The sequence below is a fragment of the Pelophylax lessonae genome, assembly GCF_965119305.1.
Source record: "Pelophylax lessonae genome assembly, chromosome: 3".
NCBI lineage: Eukaryota > Metazoa > Chordata > Amphibia > Anura > Ranidae > Pelophylax > Pelophylax lessonae.
In genome coordinates, this window is record NC_138770.1 from 586771566 (window position 1) to 586796297 (window position 24732).

General features: G+C 43.0%; 1 protein-coding gene across 1 annotated transcript in view; it reads right to left on the reverse strand.

Moving 5' to 3' along the window:
* PPP3R1 (protein phosphatase 3 regulatory subunit B, alpha) overlaps positions 1-24732 on the reverse strand; it is a 119656-nt gene that overhangs the window by 49068 nt on the left and 45856 nt on the right. Inside the window, exon 2 of the mRNA XM_082251361.1 lies at positions 21976-22015. Within this exon, the coding sequence (XP_082107487.1) occupies positions 21976-22015 (40 nt within the window). The remainder of the gene's footprint in view (positions 1-21975; positions 22016-24732) is intronic.

A 24732-nucleotide genomic window follows, 5' to 3' on the forward strand; every position in this document is an offset into this window, starting at 1 on the left:
GCCAGAGGTGTGTGTTATCCCCTCATTATCTCATTTACAAGGAGCAGATAAAAAGGTCCAGAGTTAATTTGAAGTGTGCTATTTGCATTTGGAATCTGTTGCTGTCAACTCTCAATAGGAGATCCAAAGAGCTGTCACTATCAGTGAAGCAAGCCATCATTAGGCTGAAAAAACAAAACAAACCCATCAGAGAGATGGCAAAAACATTAGGTGTGGCCAAATCAACTGTTTGGAACATTCTTAACCACTTAAGCCCCGGAGGATTTGGCTGCTAAAGGACCAGGGGTTTTTTTGCGATTTTTTACTGCGTGACTTTAACGGACAATTGTGCGGTCGTGCGACGCTGTAACTAAACGAATTTGACGTCCTTTTTTTCCCACAAACAGAGCTTTCTTTTGGTGGTATTTGATCACCTGTGCGATTTTTTGATCACGCGCTATAAACAAAAAAAAAAAAACGTAAATTTTGCAAAAATAACAATATTTTTCACATTTTTTTATATGAAATTCCCCAAAAAAAAAAAAGTAAAAATCAAAATTTTTTAACATTTTTCGGCCAATTTGTTTTATGCTACCTATGTTTGGTAAAAAAAAAAAAAAAAAAAAAAAATCGCAAAAAGCGTATTTTGATTGGTTTGCGCAAAAGTTATCGCGTTTACTAACAAAGGGAAAGATTTTTGTCATTTTTGGTGTTTTTTTTTAACGAATAATGGCGGCGATCTGCGATTTTTTTTTTGCGGTACTGCGACATTGCGGCGGACAGATCGGACCCTTGACTGACATTTTTGACACTTTTGGGGTTACCAGTGACATTACTGCAGTAATCAGTGCTATACATATGCACTGTTACTGCAAAAATGACACTGGCAGAGAAGGGGTTAACTTTATTGGACAGGGAGGGGTTAAGTGTGTCCTAGGGGCGTGATTCTAACTGTGTAGGGACATTCCTATTGGTGTAAAAGTAAGATCAACTGTTCTACATAGTAGAACGGACAGATCTTCACTTTTACACAGGGAGAACTGACAGGCAGCTTGTTTACACAAGCTGCTCTGTCTTTCTCCCTTCACAGGAGCGATCGCAGTGTGACTGGCGGACATAGAGTCCGCCGGTCCCACGCACTGACTTGCCTGTGAACGAGCCGCGGCGGGCGCGCGCCCGCCCGCGATAGGCTCGCAAGTCAGTGACAGGCGAGTGACGTACCGATACGTCACTCTGCCTGGCCGGGGCTGACCGCCGCAGTATATAGTCGTGCGGCGGTCGGCAACCGGTTAAAAAGGAAAAAAAAAAAAAAAAAAAAACGCACTGTGAGCTCAGCAACACAAAAAGAACCGGAAGACCACGGAAAACAACTGTGGTGGATGACCAAAGAATTCTTTCCCTGGTGAATAAAACACCCTTCACAATGGTTGGCCAGATCAAGAACACTCTCCAGGAGGTAGGTGTATGTGTGTCAAAGACAACAATCAAGAGAAGACTTCACCAGAGTGAATACAGAGGGTTTACCACAAGATGTAAACCATTGGTGAGCCTCACAAACAGGAAGGCCAGATTAGAGCTTGCCAAACAACATCTAAAAAATCCTTCACAGTTCTGGAACAACATCCTATGGACAGATGAGACCAAGATCAACTTGTACCATAGTGATGGGAAGAGAAGAGTATGGAGAAGGAAAGGAACTGCTCATGATCTAAAGCATACCACCTCATCAGTGAAGCATGGTAATGGTAGTGTCATGGCGTGGGCATGTATGGCTGCCAATGGAACTGGTTCTCTTGTATTGATGATGTGACTGCTGACAAAAGCAGCAGGATGAATTCTGAAGTGTTTCAGGCAATATTATCTGCTCATATTCAGCCAAATGCTTCAGAACTCATTGGACAGCGCTTCACAGTGCAGATGGACAATGACCCGAAGCATACTGCGAAAGCAACCAAAGAGTTTAAGGGAAAGAAGTGGAATGTTATGCAATGGCAAAGTCAATCACCTGACCTGAATCCGATTGAGCATGCATTTCACTTGCTGAAGACAAAACTGAAGGGAAAATGCCCCTTCAAGAACAAGCAGGAACTGAAGACAGTTGCAGTAGAGGCCTGGCAGAGCATCACCAGGGATGAAACCCAGCGTCTGGTGATGTCTATGCGTTCCAGAGTTCAGGCTGTAATTGACTGCAAAGAATTTGCAAGTATTAAAAGTGAAAGTTTGATTTATGATTGTTATTCTGTCCCATTACTTTTGGTCCCTTAAAAAGTGGGAGGCACATATACAAACTGTTGTAATTCCTACACCATTTACCCAATTTGGATGTAAATACCCTCAAATTAAAGCTGAATTTTAAATCCATTGTAGTGGTGTATAGAGCCAAAAAGATTAGAATTGTGCTGTTGATGTCCCAATATTTATGGACCTGACTGTACATATACAAAGATGTAGAAAAAAAAAATATGCAAAAAATAAAGCAAACAATACACTCAATTGACATTCTAAACCCAAATAAATCACACAAAGATGTGTGTATCCTATTACTTTTTGTACCGTGCAGCCAGGGAGTCCCTACCTTATAAAAACAGTAGTCACCACTAATCCAAAGGTACCGAGGGCATCAACACTTGCTACAATAAAATCTGTAAGGATTTGCAAAAAAATATTTTATATGGTCGCCAAAATAGGATAATTTAATGACAAGTATTAATAGGGGATCCTTTATGAAGATGGATAACGCCTACCATCTAGGAGGCGGGCGTATGAAAGACAAGGCGGAGGGTGGAGCAAACTCACATGGTTTGAAAGTCACAAACTGGGGGGACTGTAATTGTCAGCGACCAGAAGACAGACCAAAAGGTCTTGTTCACACTACTGTATACACATATACTGTTTTGTATACCTGGTTTGTCTATGCAACTTTTTGTAATAACATTTTGAAACAGTTTTATACAATTAAATGACTCCTTACTTAAACATTATTGGTCCTAGGACGGTACCATTAAAATCCCCATGCTTGTCCCCCCCCCCCCCCCCCCTTTGTGCTTTTTCTTGTCGTCTTAGAGGATTTGCGGGTACCGAAATGTAACGGCTCATCCGACGCCACATCGGTGTCCTTCAGTTTGAAAGTTTCCTGCATTGCTATAATCAGTGCATCCACTAGCAGCTTTTCATGTGCCGCTGGGTGTGGGCAAATAGGGGATGGTCAAAAAAACAAATCACCGCTCTGAAAGCAGCCAGCTGAGCCGAATGGATCCCGAGCAACTGTGGCAGTCCTGCAGGAATGGGTGCTCACCAAGGTCCGCAACCTGAGAAGTCCATGTAAGTAGAAAAGAAAGTGGCAATGAATAAACACAAGGTGTGAAACGCGTCTGCTGTCCAGTTTGTTTTGTGTTCCTGTCTGATGTTGTACCTTTGATTTGAATAATAAAACTCAAGTTTCCAAGTTCCTGGGTCTGGAAGTGCCACTTTCTTTTACATAAATAGGGGATGGTCCACAGTGAGAAGGACGGGAAATCGGGGGAGGGAGGAGCCCATATCCACCCCCAACAGGCTACCAGTAAAAGGGGGGACACTAACCGCACAATGGAAACCAGGTGGTCATCACTCCAGGCAGACCACTGCACCATCTTGGAATGGGAGTGCTGTGTGCCTGAGGTATGCTGCGACCAGGTCTGAGTGTCCTTGCGAGAAGAATAACTCGCCATCCAGCCCCCGTCCAGTGGGGCCATGTCACAGCTGACCTAGCATGGAGCTGAGATCAGGTCGCACTCGCTGGCCGGACTGGGGAGATCGTAAGGATCTACAATATCCAGTGTGTTGCCCAGTCCAGCAGTTGATTGTAGCTCTCACAGGAACAGAAAATAAAAAGAAAAAAATCAATTAAAAAAAAAAAAAAATGCTAGGACCAGACATCCCAGCAAGGAACTAGTTCCTTACTCCTGACTAGACAGGGAAAAAAAAGAATGAGTGCATATAGCAGGAAGTTGGAGTAAATGGAAGCTTTTTGGAAGTTTTTGCGCCCAGCAGAACTATACTCACTTTTTCCAGCGATGTGGCATCCCCAAGCTCCCTGCCCGGCCACTGACATCTTACAGCAGCTGGCTTCTAGGTCTCGATCGGTGGGCGGGGGCAATGTCACTCCTGCACATGCATGAGGGCCCTGTCAGATTTGGCATTGCTAAATAGGTACAGTGAGCAGCATGTGCGCTGCTCACTGCACAGGGGTAACTAACGCAGAAGAGACAAAGCATGCCTCTTCTCCATTTAAATTCCTGCCTCTGTCCATTTTTAATTTTGGCATAAAGTTGCACTTTAAGGATTAAAATAGAACTATGGCCTTGTATCTGTGTTTACTCTTTGCCCCTCTAAGAGCAGAGTTGACACTCGTGTAGGTGGCGTCTGCTTGTGCTATAGTGGAATAAGAGGTCACAGGGGGTATTGGCACTGTTGAATCACCAGCATGTAGCTTGTCCACCGGCACCTGACCACACTTAATCCGGATTGGCAGCACTGCCCTTTTCTGCAAACTGAGGTGCAGTGTCTGTTCTGGTGAAGGATGTACAGTAAAGCACAAAGGAAAAAAGATTTGACTCAAAGGAGCTAAAAAATTTATTTTTCTTCACTTTGTGAGGCTTGTGCATCATATAGTAAATGGGTTTGGGACATGCTCACACTAACACAGGAGCCTTAAAGTGGAACTCCACCAAAAAGGGGAAGTTCCACTTTAAGGACTCCTCCCCTGCTCCTATTGCACAATTGAAACTTTTGAGAGGGGGGGACCAGGTACCCAATTTTGACAGGTACCTGATCCCACTTCAGTTCTGAAGTACTCCTTCAACCCTCTGCAGTCTTCTGGGACAGACCGGTCCCAGAAGACTGCGTCCACCAATCCAGGATGCGCTACGCGATTCGTGCATGAGCAGTGGGTGCCCGGCTGTGAAGCTGCAAGCTGTCACAGCCAAGTGAAGATGCTGGCGCCGTCGAGGGAGGACAGGGGAGGAAGACTGCTGGGGTGAGCTCACCGCTGGACCGTGGGACAGGCGAGTGGCTGTTTTTTAAAAGTCAGCAGCTACACTTTTTGAAGCTGCCGACTTATTTATTTATATTTTTATAGGTGCCTGGAGCTCCTCTTTAAGATGCAAGACTGTTTTGACCACCTTGTCATACAACCCACCACCTCATACAATCTCCTGGAACTCTCTGGGCTTCAAGTCAAAAGTCATACCCTGGCATCAAAACAATGCTTTATTCATAAGGATTTTTTACTCACTAGTAAAATCTGTTGCTAAGGAGTATAGAAAAGGACTCTGGCTCTTTATTCATCTGGCAGAACTTAACACGCGTGTGTGTGATTCAGACCTCCTCTGATGGCAGTTTCAAGCTCAATGTGCTACACTTGGAGTCTGTTGAGCCTTTCTTGATTCATTATCCAGGCCTATTGGCGTTGTTTGTTATGCTGCCCACCCCTCAGTTGGATTGCTTTGGGATGTCCAAGACAAATGATTAAAGAGCTCATGTCCTGTAAGCTTTTTCTTCTCAAAATCCATTTTATGTTCTATCGTACAAGACTCAGGTCACTGCCCTATGTTCTTGTGGATCTCACGATTGCTTGACACAAAACTGAAGCTAGCTAGAAGTGGGACGATTTACATTGGGGAGGGGGTGTCCCTGCAGCCTTCTGACAGTGCCCAATCGCTTTTAGGTTGTTGCATATAACCTGCAGTAGTCGTGATTAAAGAACCTCTGTCTTGTGCTGAACAGAATAGCTAAAAAGCTGTAGAACATTAAAGTAACTGTTGAAATAGATGGTTTCCTTTTACATTTTCCACGTGCATGTGTTTTGTAAATGCCCTCTTTAGGTTTGTACTGATGACAGCTAAACCTCCAAAGTATTTTTTACCTTGCCAAGAGCTACTTGCATTGTGCTTGCCTTATAAGTTAACTCCTGCCAAACATTTAAAGACTAATGTGTTTACACAGTGCGCTAACTGGAGTTTTTCTGCACTGGATGAATGCTAGTCACTGCTAGGGCACATAGAATCAACTGTTTTCTATGTGCCATGCTCCCACTGCAAAGAAGCCCAGAGCTGCGTCAAAATGCAGACATGCTACATTTTATAATAGCACACAGTTAGGCACATCACCAGACAGCAGCACATTGCAACATTAGTGCTGATGTGTGGAGACATGAATGAAGTATCACTTTGTGCACTTCTAATTAAAAGAGAAAAAAATGATGCGATGATCCAGGGTGGAAAACAACTTTTTTTTTTTTATCCAATTTTAATAAAAATGCTTTTGGAATAAAAATCTATCTAAAAGATCCTTTTCTATAGGGTTGCACCAATACCAGTATCAGTGCCGATACTAGGCATTTGCATGGGTATCAGGACTCGTGCAAATATACCGATACCTTCTGGGTTCTTTTTTTCCTTCAACAGTCAGCGTGATTTCCCTGCTAACAGCTGAAATGAAAAGAATGCTGGCAAATGATTGGTTGTTGGCTGCTTTCCTAACCAAAGAAATTTCAGCCACCTGTCATACGGTGACAATATTAAGTAGCACTGTGGTAGGTTTGGAGGGGGGATCCCAACCTATGCTCATAGACCAGCTGTGCACCAACAGGCAGCTGAGAACTACAGCTCCCACCATGTAGCACGGGCCTCAAGATGAGAGCGAGCTTCCTAGTTATTGAGCAAGTGGGCGGGAGGCCCCTCCTTGGAGCTCATTGCTGGCTATGACTGCTGTAGCGGGGCTATGAAAGTGAGCCTGAAGTGTGGTCTGGAGTGAGGGCAGCGCTGGCAGAGATGGGGCAGGGCAGGGCAGGACAGCAATGTCTTCCCAGACTCTGGAGCTCCTCCAGCATCAAGGAGTGCTGGAGCTGCTGGTCTTCAACTTTTCTGCTCATCCTCTACCATCTGGCTCTTTAGGCTTCTGCATGAGAATGGAGGGGCCATAGTGTATGGCGAATGCATGAGCTGCCACTGTAAGGGTTAAACCTGGGGGGTGGGGCGGTCTGGGCTTAGTGGGCGTATCTGGGCCCACTTGACACTCCTTTGTCAAGTGTCTTGATAATGACACTTTACAAAGGAGTGCGCATGCTCGACCACGGCATGTTGCGCATGCTCCGAAACATGTAGTGATGCCCGGATACGCCCACTAAGCCCAGACTGCCCGTGACGTCAGACGCTGCCGGCCGCCGCCACCACAGCTCTCTGCATCTCCTCAGCTGTTCCGACTCGGAAGCCTGAGATCAGCCTCGGACCCCTCCCGGACGATCGGACCGCACCAGGACACAGAGAAGGCGACCAGCCATCTGACCATCCCACGGAGGGCACCACAGTGATTGTTTTTACTCGATCCCAGATGTGAGTTATGAATCCTGCTTGTTCTTAATCAATAAAACCTTTTTATACTGCACTCCAGTGGCGCTTCTCCCCTCATCTTTTAGGCGATGGGTATCAGTAATGGTTATTGGCGAGTACATTAAAAAAAAAAAAAAGTATCAGTACTCGGTATTAAAATAAAAAAAATGGTATCAGTGCTTCCCTAGTTTTCAATTTAAGATGCATTATTAATTTAGTTTATTCAGCATGAAATGGAGCTTACCTATATGAGGCTGTATATTCTGCAACATTTACATTTTTGGTAAACTCATTCAATGAATCCAAGCGCTGCATAAAAGCATTCACACAATTTCACACCAAACCACCAACAAGAATGAGTCCTTACATTAAAGAGCACCTGTCATTTCAGCTCCATCATGGCAGCGCCCGTTAGCAGGCATCAACTCACCTGTTACCGCCACGTCCCTCACCTTGTTGTGTCACTGCTGCATCACCAGGCATCCCATTAAAGTGAATGGGACGGTCGGTAAGTCAACAGCAGGTCAGAGGAGGAGCCGCCGAGGGACAGATTACAGTTGCTCTTTAAAAATGATTTAAATCAAGTTGATTTAAATTTAAGCCTTTTTACAAGTGATTTAAATCCAATTTTTTTTTTTTAATCAAATCCACCCTGTGATGATCTAAAACGTGCATTACACCGGCCCTACCACGCCTCACTGCAGCCCAAAACAGTCAGCGTTTAGTGTGTTGGCAGTGTGATTGAGCCCTTAATTTACCTAAAATGAAGCAATGGACAGAGAAAGGTTTCTCCTGAAATAAAAAGAATCCAACACAGGAGACCTACTCACTGGTACATTTTTCATTTTAGCTTAACTTAGCAGTAAAAGCAAATGGAAAAAAAATAAATAAATAAAAATACATTTTAAAATTTAAAATATTTTTCTAACCTATCTTAGCTTTTTTTTTTTTTTCCTGTAGCTTGAAATGAAGCCAGAATTTCCTTGGATTCGGACAGTCTCCTTCCTTCTTTCCTAGCTTCCTGCCCTGTTCTGTCAACACTATCCAGGAGTTCAGACCCTGGTAGCGTTGACAGACATTTGCAGTTGAACTTTCAGTCCCAGTTCACACTGGTGCAATGCGGGGAAACCCTGCAATTCAGTGCCGTTTCCCGCATCGCACCAGTTTTGAACACTGGTTCACTGACATCAGCAAACTGCTGGGGGTGTCAACCTGGGTACAGACTTGTGAAATCACAAACACCACACGTGATTTTCACTACACTACTGCGCAGAACACGTGATGCCTGTGTGATGCGAATTCAGCCATGCAAACTGTATGGATGAACTTGCATCGCATTCGCACCAAAATGGTACAGGACCCTTTTTTTGGTCCGTACTGGAATCAGATCGCATGTGTGTTCACACCTATGTGATCCGATTCCTGGACCATTTGACAGTTCGCACTGATCTGCGAACCGATATGGGGTGTCATTAACTTTACATTGACCGGCACTGAATCGCGGGGTTTCCCATATTGCACAAGTGTGAACCAGGACTCAATGTAAAGTTAATAGTGCAAATGCGACTTCAGCCATACAGTTTGTATGGCTGAATTTATGCCAATGTGCCTTCCCTCATACATTAGGGATGGAGTTCATCTTTTAGAACAACTAGCACATTACACGTGAGAACCCACCTACATGTGGGCCTCTTTGGAATTAAATTCATTGTACACATCCATCCCCCCATACAGTAGGTCTCCGAGCTGTTTCCCAATTCCTTATGGAAGATCTATTACTCAATTCACAGCAGACACAATTTGTAGTGGAAGCCACCAAGTTCTGCCTAACCCACATTTAGACTTTTACTTACAGGTAAATGTCACAGCAATGGGGGCCAATTCTGCTCCCCAGCTATGCCAACCTCACCATGGGGTTCTGGGAGGCCAATTACATCTGGCATAACACACATACCTCCAATATTTTTTATGGGAGATATATAGAGGACATCATTGTCATCTGGGATGACCCAGAGCCCATCTTTTTAGATTGTGACTCATTGCAATGCCAATAAATATGGTCAGTCATTTACCTCTGTACACAATTCAGTTCAATTAGCCTTCTTGAACCTTATGCTTTACCACCAAGAAGGTAAAATTCAAGCCAAAAATTACAGGAAACCCACGGCCGGCAACTCATTTTTGCACTATTAAAGTTGCCATCACCCCCGATGGCTCAACAATATTCCTAAGAGCCAGTTCTGCCGATTGCGTAGGAATTGTACCAGTGATAAAAACTACGTATAACAAAGTGCTCTACTGGAACAAAAACTTGTTGAAAAAGAAGATTTTGCTGAACCCATTTTAGATGAAGCTTGTACCACATACTTGACAGGTCAAACACAGACTCTCAAGAACACTTGGGTGGGGCAAGATTGGGTGGGGCAAGCTTGTGACTCCATTCCATACAAAATTTAAAAGAATGGAACAGGTACTGATCAAACACTGGCCAATCCTTTTGGAAGATCCACACCTTAAAACCATCCTGCCATCGAAACCCAAGATTGCCTATAGGAAAGCTAGGAACGTAAAAAGTATAGTGGCCCCCAGCAAGCGCAAAACGTACAGCAAAGCCACTTACACAAAAATGATGCCTCATTTTGTTAACAGGCATGTACTAATGCCGCAATGCTTTATGCCTAACGTGTAAACATTTCACTGACGGCCAAAAAGAGTTCACCATCAAAAAGACGAACCTTATTCCATTAAGAACTTTAATTGTTCCACATCATTTATAGTCTATGGCCTGGCTTGTCCTTGTGGCCTATATTAAGTAGGGAATACTATCCGTACCTTGACAAAGAGGTTCGGGGGAACACCGTCGCTTCGTAGAGGGTGGTGATGACAAGCACAGCGTTCCCGACACTTTTTAGAACACCACGAAATCCTCAACAGGACTTGAGTGTGGGTCATCAAATCCATACAAGGCACTTTCCCAATGACAGAGCGTTTCAAACATCTCTGTCAGAGGGAAACTTTTTGGATTTACACCCTAGATACTCTCTTGCCAGATGGGCTCAATGAGGAGATAGAGGTCAATACGCTAATCTGAACCCCATTTCTCTTTTTTCTCCCTTTCTTCCACAATCCATATCTCCCTCCCATCTATGCACACCACCTAGGAGCCCCAATTTTTTAAAATATTTCCATATATTATACAAGTCCTATAAAAGAGCATTCAAACTGAGAATTTTTATTTAATTTTTTTTTTCTTTAATCGGTTATTCTAAACCGTAATGTTCAATTTTTTGTTATCAAAAATTATTATGTTTACAATTGTGAACAACTTTTAAAATTGGATTCAGAGTAATCCTATTTTATTATCAATTGTTGTCTATGATATCTTGTTACACCATCATATATATTCTCAGTGTGTATAATGGTATCCCTAAATTTTATTTATGCTGCACTTTAACCACTTTACCACCGGAGGATTTTGCTGTCTTCCGTCCAGGCCACTTTTTGCGATTCGGCGCTGTGCGACTTCAACTGACAATTGCGCGGTCGTGCGACGCCGTACCCAAACGAAATTTACGTCCTTTTTTTCCCACAAACAGAGCTTTCTTTTGGTGGTATTTGATCACCTGTGCGATTTTTACTTTTTGCGCTATAAACAAAAAAAGAGCGTTTATTTTGAAAAAATAACAATATTTTTAACATTTTTTTATATGAAATTCCCCCCAAAAAAGATGTAAAAACCAATTTTTTTAAAAATTTTTGGCCAATTTGTTTTATGCTACATATGTTTGGTAAAAAAAAAATCGCAATAAGCGTATTTTGATTGGTTTGCGCAAAAGTTATTGCGTTTACTAACAAAGGGAAAGATTTCTGTCATTTTTGGTGTTTTTTTTTTAACGCGTAATGGCGGCGATCTGCGATTTTTTTTGCGGGACTGCGACATTGTGGCGGACAGACCGGACCCCTGACTGACATTGACACTTTTGGGGGTACCAGTGACATTACTGCAGTAATCAGTGCTATAAATATGCACTGTTACTGTAAAAATGACACTGGCAGGGAAGGGGTTAATTTTATTGGAGAGGGAGGGGTTAATGTATGCCTGGTGCTTACTGACGTGTAGGGGGGGAGGTGACTATGTGAGTCATGGACAGATCGGATGTCCAGCTATGCTGAACAGTCCGATCTGTCACTCCCTGTCACTATGGAGATCCGCCCGCTGTGTTTACACACAGCGGGCGGATCTCCAGACTCGATCCCCGACGATCGGGTAAGAGCAGCGGCAATCGCCGCTGCTCCTCCCCTGGCCCGACTCCCGCTGTGAATGAAAACAGCGGGAGCGAGCCTCCGGCGGCGCGCAAGCGCCGCCCAGAAGGGGGGAGTGTCCAGTCACGTTAATACTACGTGGCTGGACGATAACGAACCACTCTGCCGCAGTAGTATTACTGTGAGCGGTCGTAGAGTGGTTTATATGATTTAGAGCTGGTTCACACTACCACTAGCAGAAAGTCGCCCCGTGACGGGAAGAGACTTGGGAAGAGACTTGGGAAGAGACTTGGGAAGAGACTTGGGAAGAGACTTGGGAAGAGACTTGGGAAGAGACTTGGGAAGAGACTTGGGAAGAGACTTGGGAAGAGACTTGGGAAGAGACTTGGGAAGAGACTTGGGAAGAGACTTGGGAAGAGACTTGGGAAGAGACTTGGGAAGAGACTTGGGAAGAGACTTGGGAAGAGACTTGGGAAGAGACTTGGGAAGAGACTTGGGAAGAGACTTGGGAAGAGACTTGGGAAGAGACAGGCGACTTTGTCTGTGGGGAATGCCTGGCTAATCTCTTTCTTCTTCCTGGAAAGTCTGATAACAAGTCGTGTCAATTAAGATAAGGAGGCGACTCCCATTGAAGTATATGGGACAGTCGGATCACAGGTCGCCTCAAAGTAGTACAGGACCCTTTTCTGAAGTCGGAGCAACTTCAGTAGTGCCAATTAAGACGGCACTGATTGATTAACATTGCTTTTGTTATGTCAAGCTACCTGGGGCAACACAAGTTGCCTCACAAATCGCGCTAGTGTGAATGGGCTCATATATATTCTTTATTTTTTACTATATATTTTCAAAATATTTTCTTCAATTATCCCGACATTGACTGGGAAGAGGGGACTACACACTCACAGGAGGCCCGTCTATTCCTGGAAACCTTACAGGATAACTACATGTCACAGTTGGTGGATTCTCCTACTAGAGAAAATGCAGTCCTGGATCTATTGATCACCAATGACCCAGACCTAATCTCGGAGGTAGGAGTCACGAACAACCTGGGCTCTAGCGATCACAGGATGATCACATTTAGCGTAAATAACAATATAACAAGGCAAGTGGGGAACTTAAGAACCCTAAACTTCAGAAGGGCAAACTTTCCCAAATTGTGCTCCATGATGGAAAGGGTAAACTGGGACCAAACCCTGGGAACACTGACCACGGAGGAAAAATGGGAATGCTTTAGGAACATATTAAACAAATGCATCTCGCAGTGCATTCCTATGGGAAATAAATTTAGAAGAGACAAAGCAAAACCTGGCTGGCTAAACCGTAATGTTAAAAAAACGTATTTAGGGAAAAAAATTGGCCTTCAAGAATTATAAATCAAAGGGCACAGTATCGGCTTTCAAGCAATACAAGGAGGCAAATAAGAAATGTAAACAAAATCAAAATGGCTAAAATCAGCTTTGAGAGACAAATAGCGGAGGACAGTAAAAAGAACCCAAAGAAATTCTTTAAATATATCAACAGCAAAAAAACTAGGGGAGAGCATATTGCACACAATTAACGATGATGGGAAGATGGTTACAGAGGACACTGAAAAGGCAACCGTGCTGAACGCCTTTTCCGTGCTGAACGTCAGTTTTTACTTAGGAAAAGGAGGGGTACACTGACCACGACTGTATGGTTAGTAGTAGTACACAGGACTTGCCGCTATGGCTAACAGAGGGTGAAATTAGGGAAATGCCGGATAAAATTAACACAAATAAATCACCAGGCCCGGGTGACGTACATCCGAGAGTACTCAAAGAACTTAGTAAGTCTATATCTAGACCACTGTTCCTGATCTTTGCTGACAGTATTATGATGGGAAATGTACCAGGGGATTGGAGGAAAGCTAACGTGATACCGATATTCAAAAAAGGGCAGAGGCATATCCCGGGAAATTATAGGCCTGTCAGTCTGACATCGATAGTATGTAAACTTCTGAAGGGGATGATAAGTGACTATATCGTAGAGTTTGCTAAAGACAACAAAATCATCAGCAGTAACCAGCACGGGTTTACAAATGGGCATTCATGTCAAACCAATCTCTTAACATTCTACGAGGAGGTGAGCCGTGAGCTAGATAGGGGGAGACCAGTGGATGTGGTGTACCTGGATTTCGCTAAGGCGTTTGATACAGTTACCCACAAGCGCTTAATTTATAAAATAAGGTCTGCACGCATCGACCGCAAGGTTTGCTCTTGGATACGGAACTGGCTAAAAGGGCGTGTCCAAAGGGTGGTAATAAATAGCGCATACTCAGACTGGTCTAAAGGTGGTAAGTGGGGTCCCCCAAGGCTCATTCCTGGGACCAATCAAGTTCAATTTATTCATAAACAGCATTGAAGTAGCTCTATATCAGTTTTTGCAGATGACACATAATTGGGCAGGGCAATAACTGCACAGCATGAAACCGATATCCTACAGAATGACCTGGACAAAATAACAGAGTGGGCAACAACATGGTAAATGAGGTTTAATGTGGAGAAGTGTAAGGTTTTGCACTTGGGGACTAAAAACATAAAAGCACAATACACTTTAGGGGGGGAACCTTTGGGGGAATCAAAAATGGAGAAGGATCTGGGAGTCCTGGTAGAGGATAGACTAAGCAATAGCATGCAATGTCAAGGAGCAGCTGCCAAAGCCAGCAGAATATTAGCATGCATAAAGAAAGGGATGTATTCCAGACATAAAACTATAATCCTTCCACTTTATAAAACTCTGGTCCGACCATATCTGGAGTATTCTGTCCAGTTCTGGTCGCCGGTCCTCAGGAGGGATGTGTTGGAGCTTGAGAAGGTCCAGAGAAGGGCAACTAAACTAATTAGGGGATTGGAGGACCTTAATTATGAAGAGCGTCTGCAATCGCTTGATTTATTCTCCCTGGAGAAGAGACGCCTGAGAGGGGACATGATAGCAATTTATAAATATCTCAATGGTGATCTCAGCATAGAAAAAAAGCTATTCAGTCGGAAGGACTGCATGAGGGCATACAATGCGTCTGGAGGAGAAACGTTTTAACCTCAGGCAACGAGGGGGGTTCTTTACTGTTAGAGCTACAAGATTATGGAATTCTCTACCACAAGAGGTGGTTTCTGCGGGAAGTATGGTGGCTTTCAAAAGACTCTTAGACGTACATCTCAAGAATCAGAACATTCAGGGGTATGCAAGATGATTACGGCCGCACACACCTACACAGGTTGAACTGGATGGACTATTGTCTTTATTCAACCTCGCCTGCTATGTAACTATGTAAAAAATTATGGATTCCTTGATTATAGTGACCTTCGCGTCATGAATTTTCCAATACCCGGAGGAGCTGCCGGAACTGCAGGACCCAACTGCTACCTTCCATCTCCATATAAGCCCTCATCTAAAAAATGGTGCTGCAATAGACCTGAAGAAGGAGCACATGCTCCACAAACACGTCGCCCACAACATCCCATCATATCCTGGAAGTGACGTCAGGACGAGTCGCCCGTGCATAGCAGGGCCCCAGGAAGTGCTGGCATCCACCGGCAGCGTCCCCGTGAGCTTCAGCCGCAAGAGGCCATCCTGACCTATCGCTCCACTGACAGGGATGAATTTGCAGTGCTAACTACATGCCTTTGATGTTTTGTGAGTAACATTCTTGTGATTTCCATTAAACCCCATATATGCTGCACTTCGTACGGAGCTTGCCTTCTCTCCTTAGCCATCTCCAAGTCCCTTCTTGCTTCCACACAGCTGCCTTTCAAGTGAGCCTACATATGGACTTTTTATAGACGGTTTTTAACCCACAGATTGTACTCAGAACCATTTGGGTCCATCAGTACTCCCAGTTTTGTGCCAATATCCTTGTATATTATCGCACAGACATTGCATGTGATCTGCACAGCAATGCAGTGCGAATCACAGTCGATGTCTGATCGCACAAGTGTGAACCCAGGTGCAAGGGGAACAGTAGGAGGTTGTGTAAAAGCAGGTATGTGGAAAGTTTTATTTTTACATTAACATGTATTGTACTGCAGTACTGACGTACTGTACCCACACCAAGGGTTTAAATATAATTTATCCTAACATGAAAAGTCTCATTACATATTTGAAATCCTTATGGGACCCCCCTAGGGGATCTAGTGCATAGAAAACGGTAGTGTGTTGCAGTGAGCTGCAACTCTGGTGCATTTGGAAGGTGCACTGGGGTGATATTCAGAGTGAACAGGATGGCATGCATATGTGAATCCATATCGTAATAGTTTAAAGCCTTAAAGACTCATTAAAATCAACCCTTCATCTAAATCAAACTAAATGTAGCACTTTGACATTAAAATGCTTCCTAAATGGAGTGCATACATTGCTCAATTGATAGTGATATAATGAATCAATTGTTATTTGATGGATAATGAATAACCCCCTCTGATGTATGATCAGACTGAACAGATTACTGTATTTATTTTGACAGTCTCACAATTTTCGTTACTTGACATTTATTGTTATACCCTATCATAGAAACCTAAGTAGTATGAAAATGCTCCCTAAATCTACCCTAAAACCTTAATGGATACGTTTAAATAGCATTTATCCTTTGTGGCCACCTTTTTTGCGCTCAGCATTTCTTAAACAGGATATACTTTTCTGCAGGGATTCCCTTGGTGACCTGACCATACAATCTTTCTCCAAAATCTTTCTAGCCGATCAGGGAGAACACCGTGTATGTGTGGCCACTAATCACTACAATGGAAGGCCTATTAGGTGCATGCTGCTCATATGCATTCTTGTAAGGTGTATGGGCTATGAGTCTGAGCACAGGTGTAGGCTTGCATTTGGAAATATACACTAATAAGCCTGTGTATGCTTTAAAGATTAAGGTTTTTGTTTAGAGGGTATTGTAAGTGACAACTTTTAGGGTTCAGTCTTCCTCTCAAAACACCAATAGCCTGCTTATTAATGGCTGCAGAGAGCAAACTACATTCATTCCAAAGGACAACCTGTTCAAAGCTCCTTGATCGGTGAACAGGTTGCATACGTGTGCTTGAGGAAAAAGAAAATAAATGAATGCACTTTTCACTGGTAACAATAGTTTTACAGACAGCGCTTCATATTCAGAACCGTAGGGTATATCGCCCCCTACAGGAGGAGGACACTAGGCAGAAATAAAAAAAAAAAATAAAAAAAAAAAAACTTGGCTATGCTATGGGCAGTCCTAGCTGGAATATTTCTCCCTCTCTGCTATAGGCCTTCAGTTTAATAACAAGCAGTGTCAGAAGTATCAAACTCCATAGAGGGATGGGTGCTCTTCAGAGGGGTACCTCAGCGCAAAGTGTTTAGGAACCACAAAAGGGCGTTTTGGACACTCCCAATCTTCGTAGACAAAGTCAAAATAGGAGGGATAGGGGAACACTTTTGCCTTGTGAGATGTCTTGTGAGTGCCAAGAAGGATGGCTACCTCCGCAGCCGCCTCAGCTGCATCCTCCATCTTCAAAGTATCCCACACAGATGTAATCAGTACGTCAACCAGCGCCTTCTTGTGCGCAGCTACAACTGTGGAGGAATCCTTCTCACTATCTGAGAGATCAGGGAGCGTAGCTACAAGCCCCAAAAGGATGGGCCACTTCTATGGCGGCAAAGCAAGATTTAGGATCGGACAAGACAAATGAGGCAGGTAAGGGTGGGGGGGCTTTCCGGGAAATAAAGGACCCCAGGAGCGCCGTCAGTGCATCAATAGAAGGCTGGGACCCTGAGAGACCTGCTGTCTCAGAGGGTGTCAGGTGGGAAAACATGCTCCTGAAACTCAATGATTTCAAAACGAGAACCCATTGAAAAAAAGGGTCCAGCACTGCTCACCCACCAAAGACACCGCACCCAGATCACCACAAGGGCACTGAAAACAGAGAACACCGCAACTTGCAGCAGAGAGAGGAATGCAGAATTCATCACCCCACTAGAGGAGGGCCTATCTGCATCAGAGATAGCCAGGCATCCATGTGCGGCGTCCAGGGGAAAAGGAAACCCAGGGAAAAAGGAGGGGCCCCCACAGCCCATAAATTGCTGCCCCAGAGGCTCCACTGTCATTGCTGCCACTCCTATGACTGAATGCATTAAGATAAAAAAAAAAATGTTCTGCCTTTAGAACCACATTATACACTGGGTGTGCTTGCAACTGATACAACCATTGCAGGACAAAACGTTTCACTTCATAGTATCTGAGAACTAGGCAGCCAGAGAGCACCCACTCACTACGCTTACTATATTTCAGCCAACGAAATGAGGAAGGAGGCATTAGCACATTAAAGTGTAACTGAAGGCAACGTTTTTCCCCCTTATTTTGAATAGAATAAGCAGAAAAACAGGAAGCGAGAGAAAATTCTTTCAAAGTGAAATCCCATGGTGTCTCCAGAACTAGTGTCCGTATTGGAAGATTTCCCCTCTACTACTGTTCTGAGGTCAACCCAAAATTTGAGATCATTTTACTTTCACTTTTGATTTATAAAAACAGTAAACAGGCTGAATAGAGGGGGCAGAACCTCCCTGCATGGAAAGATGGAAGAACAAATCCTAAAACTCTAGTTAAAAAAAAAAAAAAATTAATAAAAAAGTAATTTGGAAGCATTTTTTTTTTTAACAATGAAAACCCTCTTTCTGGCGTCAGCAAAAGGACCAAAAATCTAAATTATGTACAAAACTGACAAATCCATTCAACATTTTGGAATGCACTAATCAAATGGTAAATATTTGTCAAAACATAGGACCTTCAAAACAACCACAGTGCTTTGAGGATTTCAGACAACAGAAGAATTATGGGAATACATGCCAAGATGTACTGTGTAAGTGGGGAGCTACAATAGTAGGGATTTCTGGTTTAAAGGAACCCATAAGTAGCACATCTTAAAGCAAAACTCCAGGCACCATCATATTAGCTTTAGGGCTCATGTACAAAGGGCAGTTGAAAACCTCTTCTGAACGCAGCTAGAAATCGAAGGTGAAAAAAGTTGGTTTTACAACTGTTACATACTGAGTTTATATGCCAGTTAAGCAGCAGTTATGAGCATACGAGGTCAGAAGCATTTTAAAAGAGAACCTCAGGAGACCCTCCCAAATGTGCCAATGCATGAAAAACAAATTACTTTTTGAAGTGTCTGTAACCCAAATCCAAAATTTTATAATAATATATATATATATATAAAATATTGTTAGGTCTGGTTATATCGTTCAGTGTCTTTGGGTTTATAAAAATTATGCGGCGCAATACCTTATTGAAGACCGGTGCTAAGTGGTCACGTGACTGCCCGAGGCTCTCCTCCCAGTGATAGAGGGAAAATCAGCCCCTCTCTGTAGTCCTAGGAGCGGGGCAGGAGAGCGCTGAGACATCAGCTGACTACACAGGGGCACTGCAAAAAGAGGTATTGCGCCACATCATTTTTTAAAAAAACAAAGGCACTGAGCAATATAACCGGATATAACAAAGGGGATTCTAGTAAGTAGAAAAAGTGACTTTACAACAACTTTAGGCTATTCTGTGAGAGAAGAGAGCAGCAGCAGAGAGCGTGTAGCTAGCCACCTTTTTTTGTTTTGCTCATAGATCCTATCATGAGCATGTGTGAGAAAATGCTCCTGGTGTTGCTTCGAAAGTGAGAGGACCAAAGTTCATCGCTGTTGGACTCCTCTCCATTGATGCAGGCAAAAGCATGTGGTGAAATTTGTATTTTTTTCAAAATTTTTATATGTTAAAAAAATTATCAGAAATGTTTTCCTCTTACACTTTGTTTACAAGTTAAAATCAGTATTTTTTGCTAGAAAATTACTTCGAACCCCCAAATATATATATATATATATATATATATATATATTTTTTTTTTAGCAAAGACTCTGGAGAATATAATGGCAGTCATTGCAATATTTTTTGTCACGCGGCATTTGCGCAGCAGTCTTTAAAACGACATTTTTTTGGAAAAATTACGAAAAATCACATTTCACTGCATTTAAAAAAAACTAAACGGTAAAGTTAGCCCATTTTTTTGTATATTGTGAAAGATGTCACGCCGAGCAAATAGTTACCCAACATGTTACGGTTTAAAATTGCGCACACCCGTGGAAAGGCGACAAACTATGGTCAATAGAAATCTCAATAGGCGACGCTTTAATTTTTTTTAACGGTTACCAGTGTAGAGTTAGAGTGTAGCTCTTTTTTTTTTTTAATTATTGCTCACGCTCTGGCGATCGTGGCGATACCCCACACGTGTGCTTTGAACAGTGATTTCATTCGTGGCTCAACTTCGATATACGTTTTCTTTCGTGCGCGAGCCAACGGCGACGGGGCGGCTAAAAATTTATTTATTTATTTTTTTTTAAAAATCGGATCACTTTTATTGCTGTCACAAGCAATGTAAACATCCCTTGTGACAGCAACATGCAGTGACAGGTACTCTTTATGAAGGGAGAGGGGGGTCTAAAAGACCCTAGACCCTTCCACTACACTTCTATGTATTCAAAACACCGAAAACTGCATTTTTGAATACATTTGTTTTTTAAATGTGCCGCCTTTAGCAGCAGAGTAACCCGGACGTGACGTCATGGACGCCAACTCCGGGTTACGTCATCGGAGACCCGATCGAAGCCGCTTCTGGCTTTTATCGGGACTCCATCCAGCCAACGGACGTGCCGGCTGGGTGCTCGGGTCTCCCGGTGGGACTGGAGACCCGGCAGAGCCACGGAAGGGGGTTCCCTCCCGCTCGCCGGGGTAACGATCGAGCAGCACCCGAGCCGCATCGGTCGTTACCGCAAGAAAGCCGACTCTAAACAATACCGGGATGATGCCTCTAGCTAGAGGCATTACCCCGGTAAAACCCCCCAAAGGCAGCCGACGTACGGGTACGTCAGTTTGGGGTAAGTGGTTAAAACCCGGGTTATCACGTTTACAAGCATTTAGCATTTGAAATGCCAGTAAACCACAGTCCTAAACGTGATTTTTCTGCATTAAAATAAAAATGCCAGTAATCTCAACTTGCGTCTAAAGTACTATTAATGACTGAGTGTACATGTACACATAAGATAACATTGAGGAGAGTTCAAGGGCTGCTGAAAAAAAAAAGAAACCCAACTGCTCCTACACGTGAGTTTAGCAGCCGCAGTGTACATGAGGCCTTAGATGTGTTTGCAGTTTTCCTCAGCTTTGAAGTAATTCAATGTTTGCTTTGTTTGCATGTTGATGCATTTTTTTTTTTTTTTTTTAAAAAGACAGCCCACTTAATATAATGGCTTAAAAAGTGCAACCCCCCAAAAAAAAAAAACCCCAAACAAAATTTGTTTGGCACATCAATGTATTGCAGGGATAAAATGTGCATTCACACTTGTGAATGCACCATGCCTCCAATCAGTGTCGTATGTGATCATTGCGTGAGCGATTACATGCGAGCGGCCACGATTAACTGCGAGGGCCAGCGGTCTCCCATTGCTTCAATGAGGCTGCCTTTCAGCTAACCACTAGGATTCTCGCTTCTAATTGGAGGCAGGGTGCATTTTCAGGTGAAAATGCACCCAAAAACTCATAATTTCTAGGGTAGGGTAGGCTAGACTGCCTGTTTTTTTGGGGGGGGGTTTTATTTTGTATTTTTTATTGCTCTCCGCTTAGAAATGTCCCTCGCTTCCTGCCATTAGTCATGGAGACCGGAAATGGGGTTAAGTGTCTAACAGAGGGTCACAAATCTGTAAAAATGTGTACATTCTAAGCTTTTACACCAATTATAAAAAAAAAACAAAAAAAAAAACAAAGAATTATGATACCTAGGTGGAAGCAGCATCATTCCAATGCTGCATCTATTACCCGTCATCTAGAAGATTGACAGCTGATTGCTCAAGTAATCAGTCAACAGAGAGTTGGTGACTGTCAAGTCACCAGCTCTCTGCTCTGTCCATTCAGCACTCACTGGACGGAAGCAGCTACGGATCCAGTTTTCTGGGTGGATACTGACCATATGGTCGAGATCTTTTCAGAGCCTGGACTGGCTCCGAGGTCATTCGACAGCAGACTTAAGCCCGTTGCCAAAACGAACTTGTACTCCTATGATCTATAGTATAGTCAAAAAAACTTTGGTCATACTTCTCCATTAGGTACCCAGAAAAATAATTTAAATAAAAAGGTTTTGTTCATGGACAGATCACAGTCTTATATTAACGGTTGCAGCTCTGTTAAAGGCCTCCAGTCCCAGGATGGCCATCACACCACAAACAGATGCATGAACACACACAACAACTCTATACCACTATTCATTTTTGCATTCATGTGCTTTTGTATCATAACCAATCACACAGTTCCAGTCATTACTGTATAGATGTTTGAAACAAAATGACTTACAATGTGAGCACATTTCCAACGGGTAGCTTGCCTCATTTCCCTGTAAACAGAAGAAAAAGAAAACTGTTAGGAATTGTGGCCAAAGCTAAGTTAACAAAGCAGGCTCTTCAGCTGAACACACATACATAAGTCTGCTTGGAAGGGTTGCTTGCCAAACTTTTATTTAGTTTGGCCACAACAGGCCAACAGCCACTAATGGAGTTGCCCAGCGGTAGGAATGAATCACAGAGCCTCCAAGGAACACAGGTGTCTAGTGTATAAACAAAACCTACATTGGTAGAGCAGGGCACGAAGTTCTGACATAACTGGATTTGTTTAGTCACTTCTGGACCAGGCCTTTTTTCTGATACTTGTTGTTTACAAGTTAAAAATCAGTATTTTTTGCTAGAAAATTACTTAAACCCCCAAACACTATTTTCTTTTAGCAGAGACCCTTGAGAATAAAATGGAGGCCTTTAATAGAATTTGCCCAGCGGTCTTCCAAACGCAATTTAAAAAAAAAAAAATCCATCTTTTTGAATTAAAAAATAAGAAAAAAAAAAAGTTGCCCAATTTGTTTCTATGATGTGAAAGCTAATGTTCCGCCAAGTAAATAGATACCAAACACGCCATGCTTCAAATTTTCGCACGCTCGTGGAATGGCGACAAACATTGGTACCTAAAAATCCCCATAGGTGACGCTTTAAAAATTTCTACACACTACCAGTTTAGAGTTACAGGGGTGGTCTAGGGCTCAAAATATTGCTCTCGCTCTAACAATCGCGGTGATACCTCACATGGGTGGTTTGTACACCGTTTACACATGTGGGCATGACTTGGGTATGCATTCCTTTCTGCATGCGAGCTAATGAGGACGGGGGCGGTTAATTTTTTTTCCTATTTTATCTTTACAGTTTTTTGTTTTTTTTTTAATAATTTTTATTCGTATTACAAGGAATCTAAAACATCCCTTGTAATAGAAATAAGCATGACAGGGCCTCTTTAATGTGAGATCTGGGGTTAAAAAGACCTCAGATCTCACATCTACACAAAAAAAAAAAAAAATGGGCTCTTTATATCCCACCACCCATAAGGGTGATCCTGCGGCGAATCACCCTTAAAGTAAAAGCGGACCGCCCGCGTTTAAAAAAATACCATAACCCCGCTATTTAACGTCAAAGTACCGATGTAAATACACTGTGGGTGGTCCGTAAGTAGTCATCACAATCACACAGATACAATTTTATAGAATAGAAAAAGTTTACTATCACAAATCTAGTTTGTGTCACAGAAGTCAAATGCAGACACCATTATTACTAACCCTGCACTAGTGCAGGGGTTAATGGGGTAAAATAGGCAGTTCACTGCCCATCAAATGCCCTCCCACAGGTAATGATTAAGCACACAGTCAGTGTGTGAAACGCGTCTACCTTGTCACGATTGTCATATTTGGATGTCCAGTCAATAAATCTGGATTTTGACTCAACCTGGAGTGCTGCCAATTCCTTTTCTTTTATCAAGTTTTCACGGAGGCGAGCCGGGGCATGCACCTGTGTGAGTAATCAGGCAATTACACCACCTCGAGCAGGAGTCCTTGTCTGTTCAAATGCCCTCCCACCATGGATCGATCTTCAGAGGAAGGCAAATATAATTGAGTTCTTAAGGGATAAGTTCACCTTCAGGGAAATGTTCCACCTGTTTTTTAGGGTGGAAAATGTAATATGTTACCGCTCCTGCAGCTGCTCAGGATCCAAGCACCTGGTGTGACAGCAGTACGGGGAGAAGCTATCCACACCCGCTGTCACTTTTTGAAAAGAGGGTGACCATGCAGGGCTCTGCCCACATGGCTGTCGTTCATTCAGAGTTCTGTGAATGAATGCACTATAAGTACCGACATCTTTGTGGCCGTCGGCTTGTAGTTTTTAATGAACTACCACAACGATGTTGAGCAGTGTTAGTTGAGAACAAGTTAGTTCACAAATTCTACCTGCCCGCACGAGGCACAACGTATGATGTACCATGTACGGGCACACAGCTTACACTGACAGTCCGCAGGAGTACTGCATGCCACCTGCGATTATAGTGCAATTCTTTCCAGGCTCCTTAAAAAAAAAAAAAAAAACAAAAAAAATATTATATATACACATACACACACAGTAAAACCTTGGATTGCGAGCATAATTCGTTCTGGAAACATGCTTGTAATCCAAAGCAGTCTTAAAGCAAATTTCCCCATAAGAAATAATGGAAACTCAGATGATTCGTTCCACAAGTCCTTCAGTTTATAGTCTATATACAAAGATTATAGCAATGTGATAAATTGTGTAACCATAAAATGTCCATCCACAATATGCAGCCTTCCCAAGGGGATTAGAAGCAAAATCTAGCAGAGCTACAGAATATAAGAGAGATGAGAGTGTAGCAATATGGTTACATTTAATAAAGGTTCAACATTTAGCAACTCACATGGTTGATGATTAAAATAGGCACACCTAGGTATGCAGGCATCCGGGGTAAAGCTGTCCACAGAGACCATCTTCTGAACCACCAGCTTTCACCACTGTCAGTCTGCAATCATAACTGGGAAGAATAGCCTGCAGTAGAGTGATCTGAAAGTGAGGCTTTGAATCACTCATGGAGTGCAGCGGGGAAAGGATGATGGAGATGGCTGTGCAGAGGGTGGTCTATGTGGACAGCTTTACCCCAGATGCCTGCATACTTAGATGTGCCTATTTTAATCATCAACCATGTGAGTTGCTAAATATTAAACCTTCATTA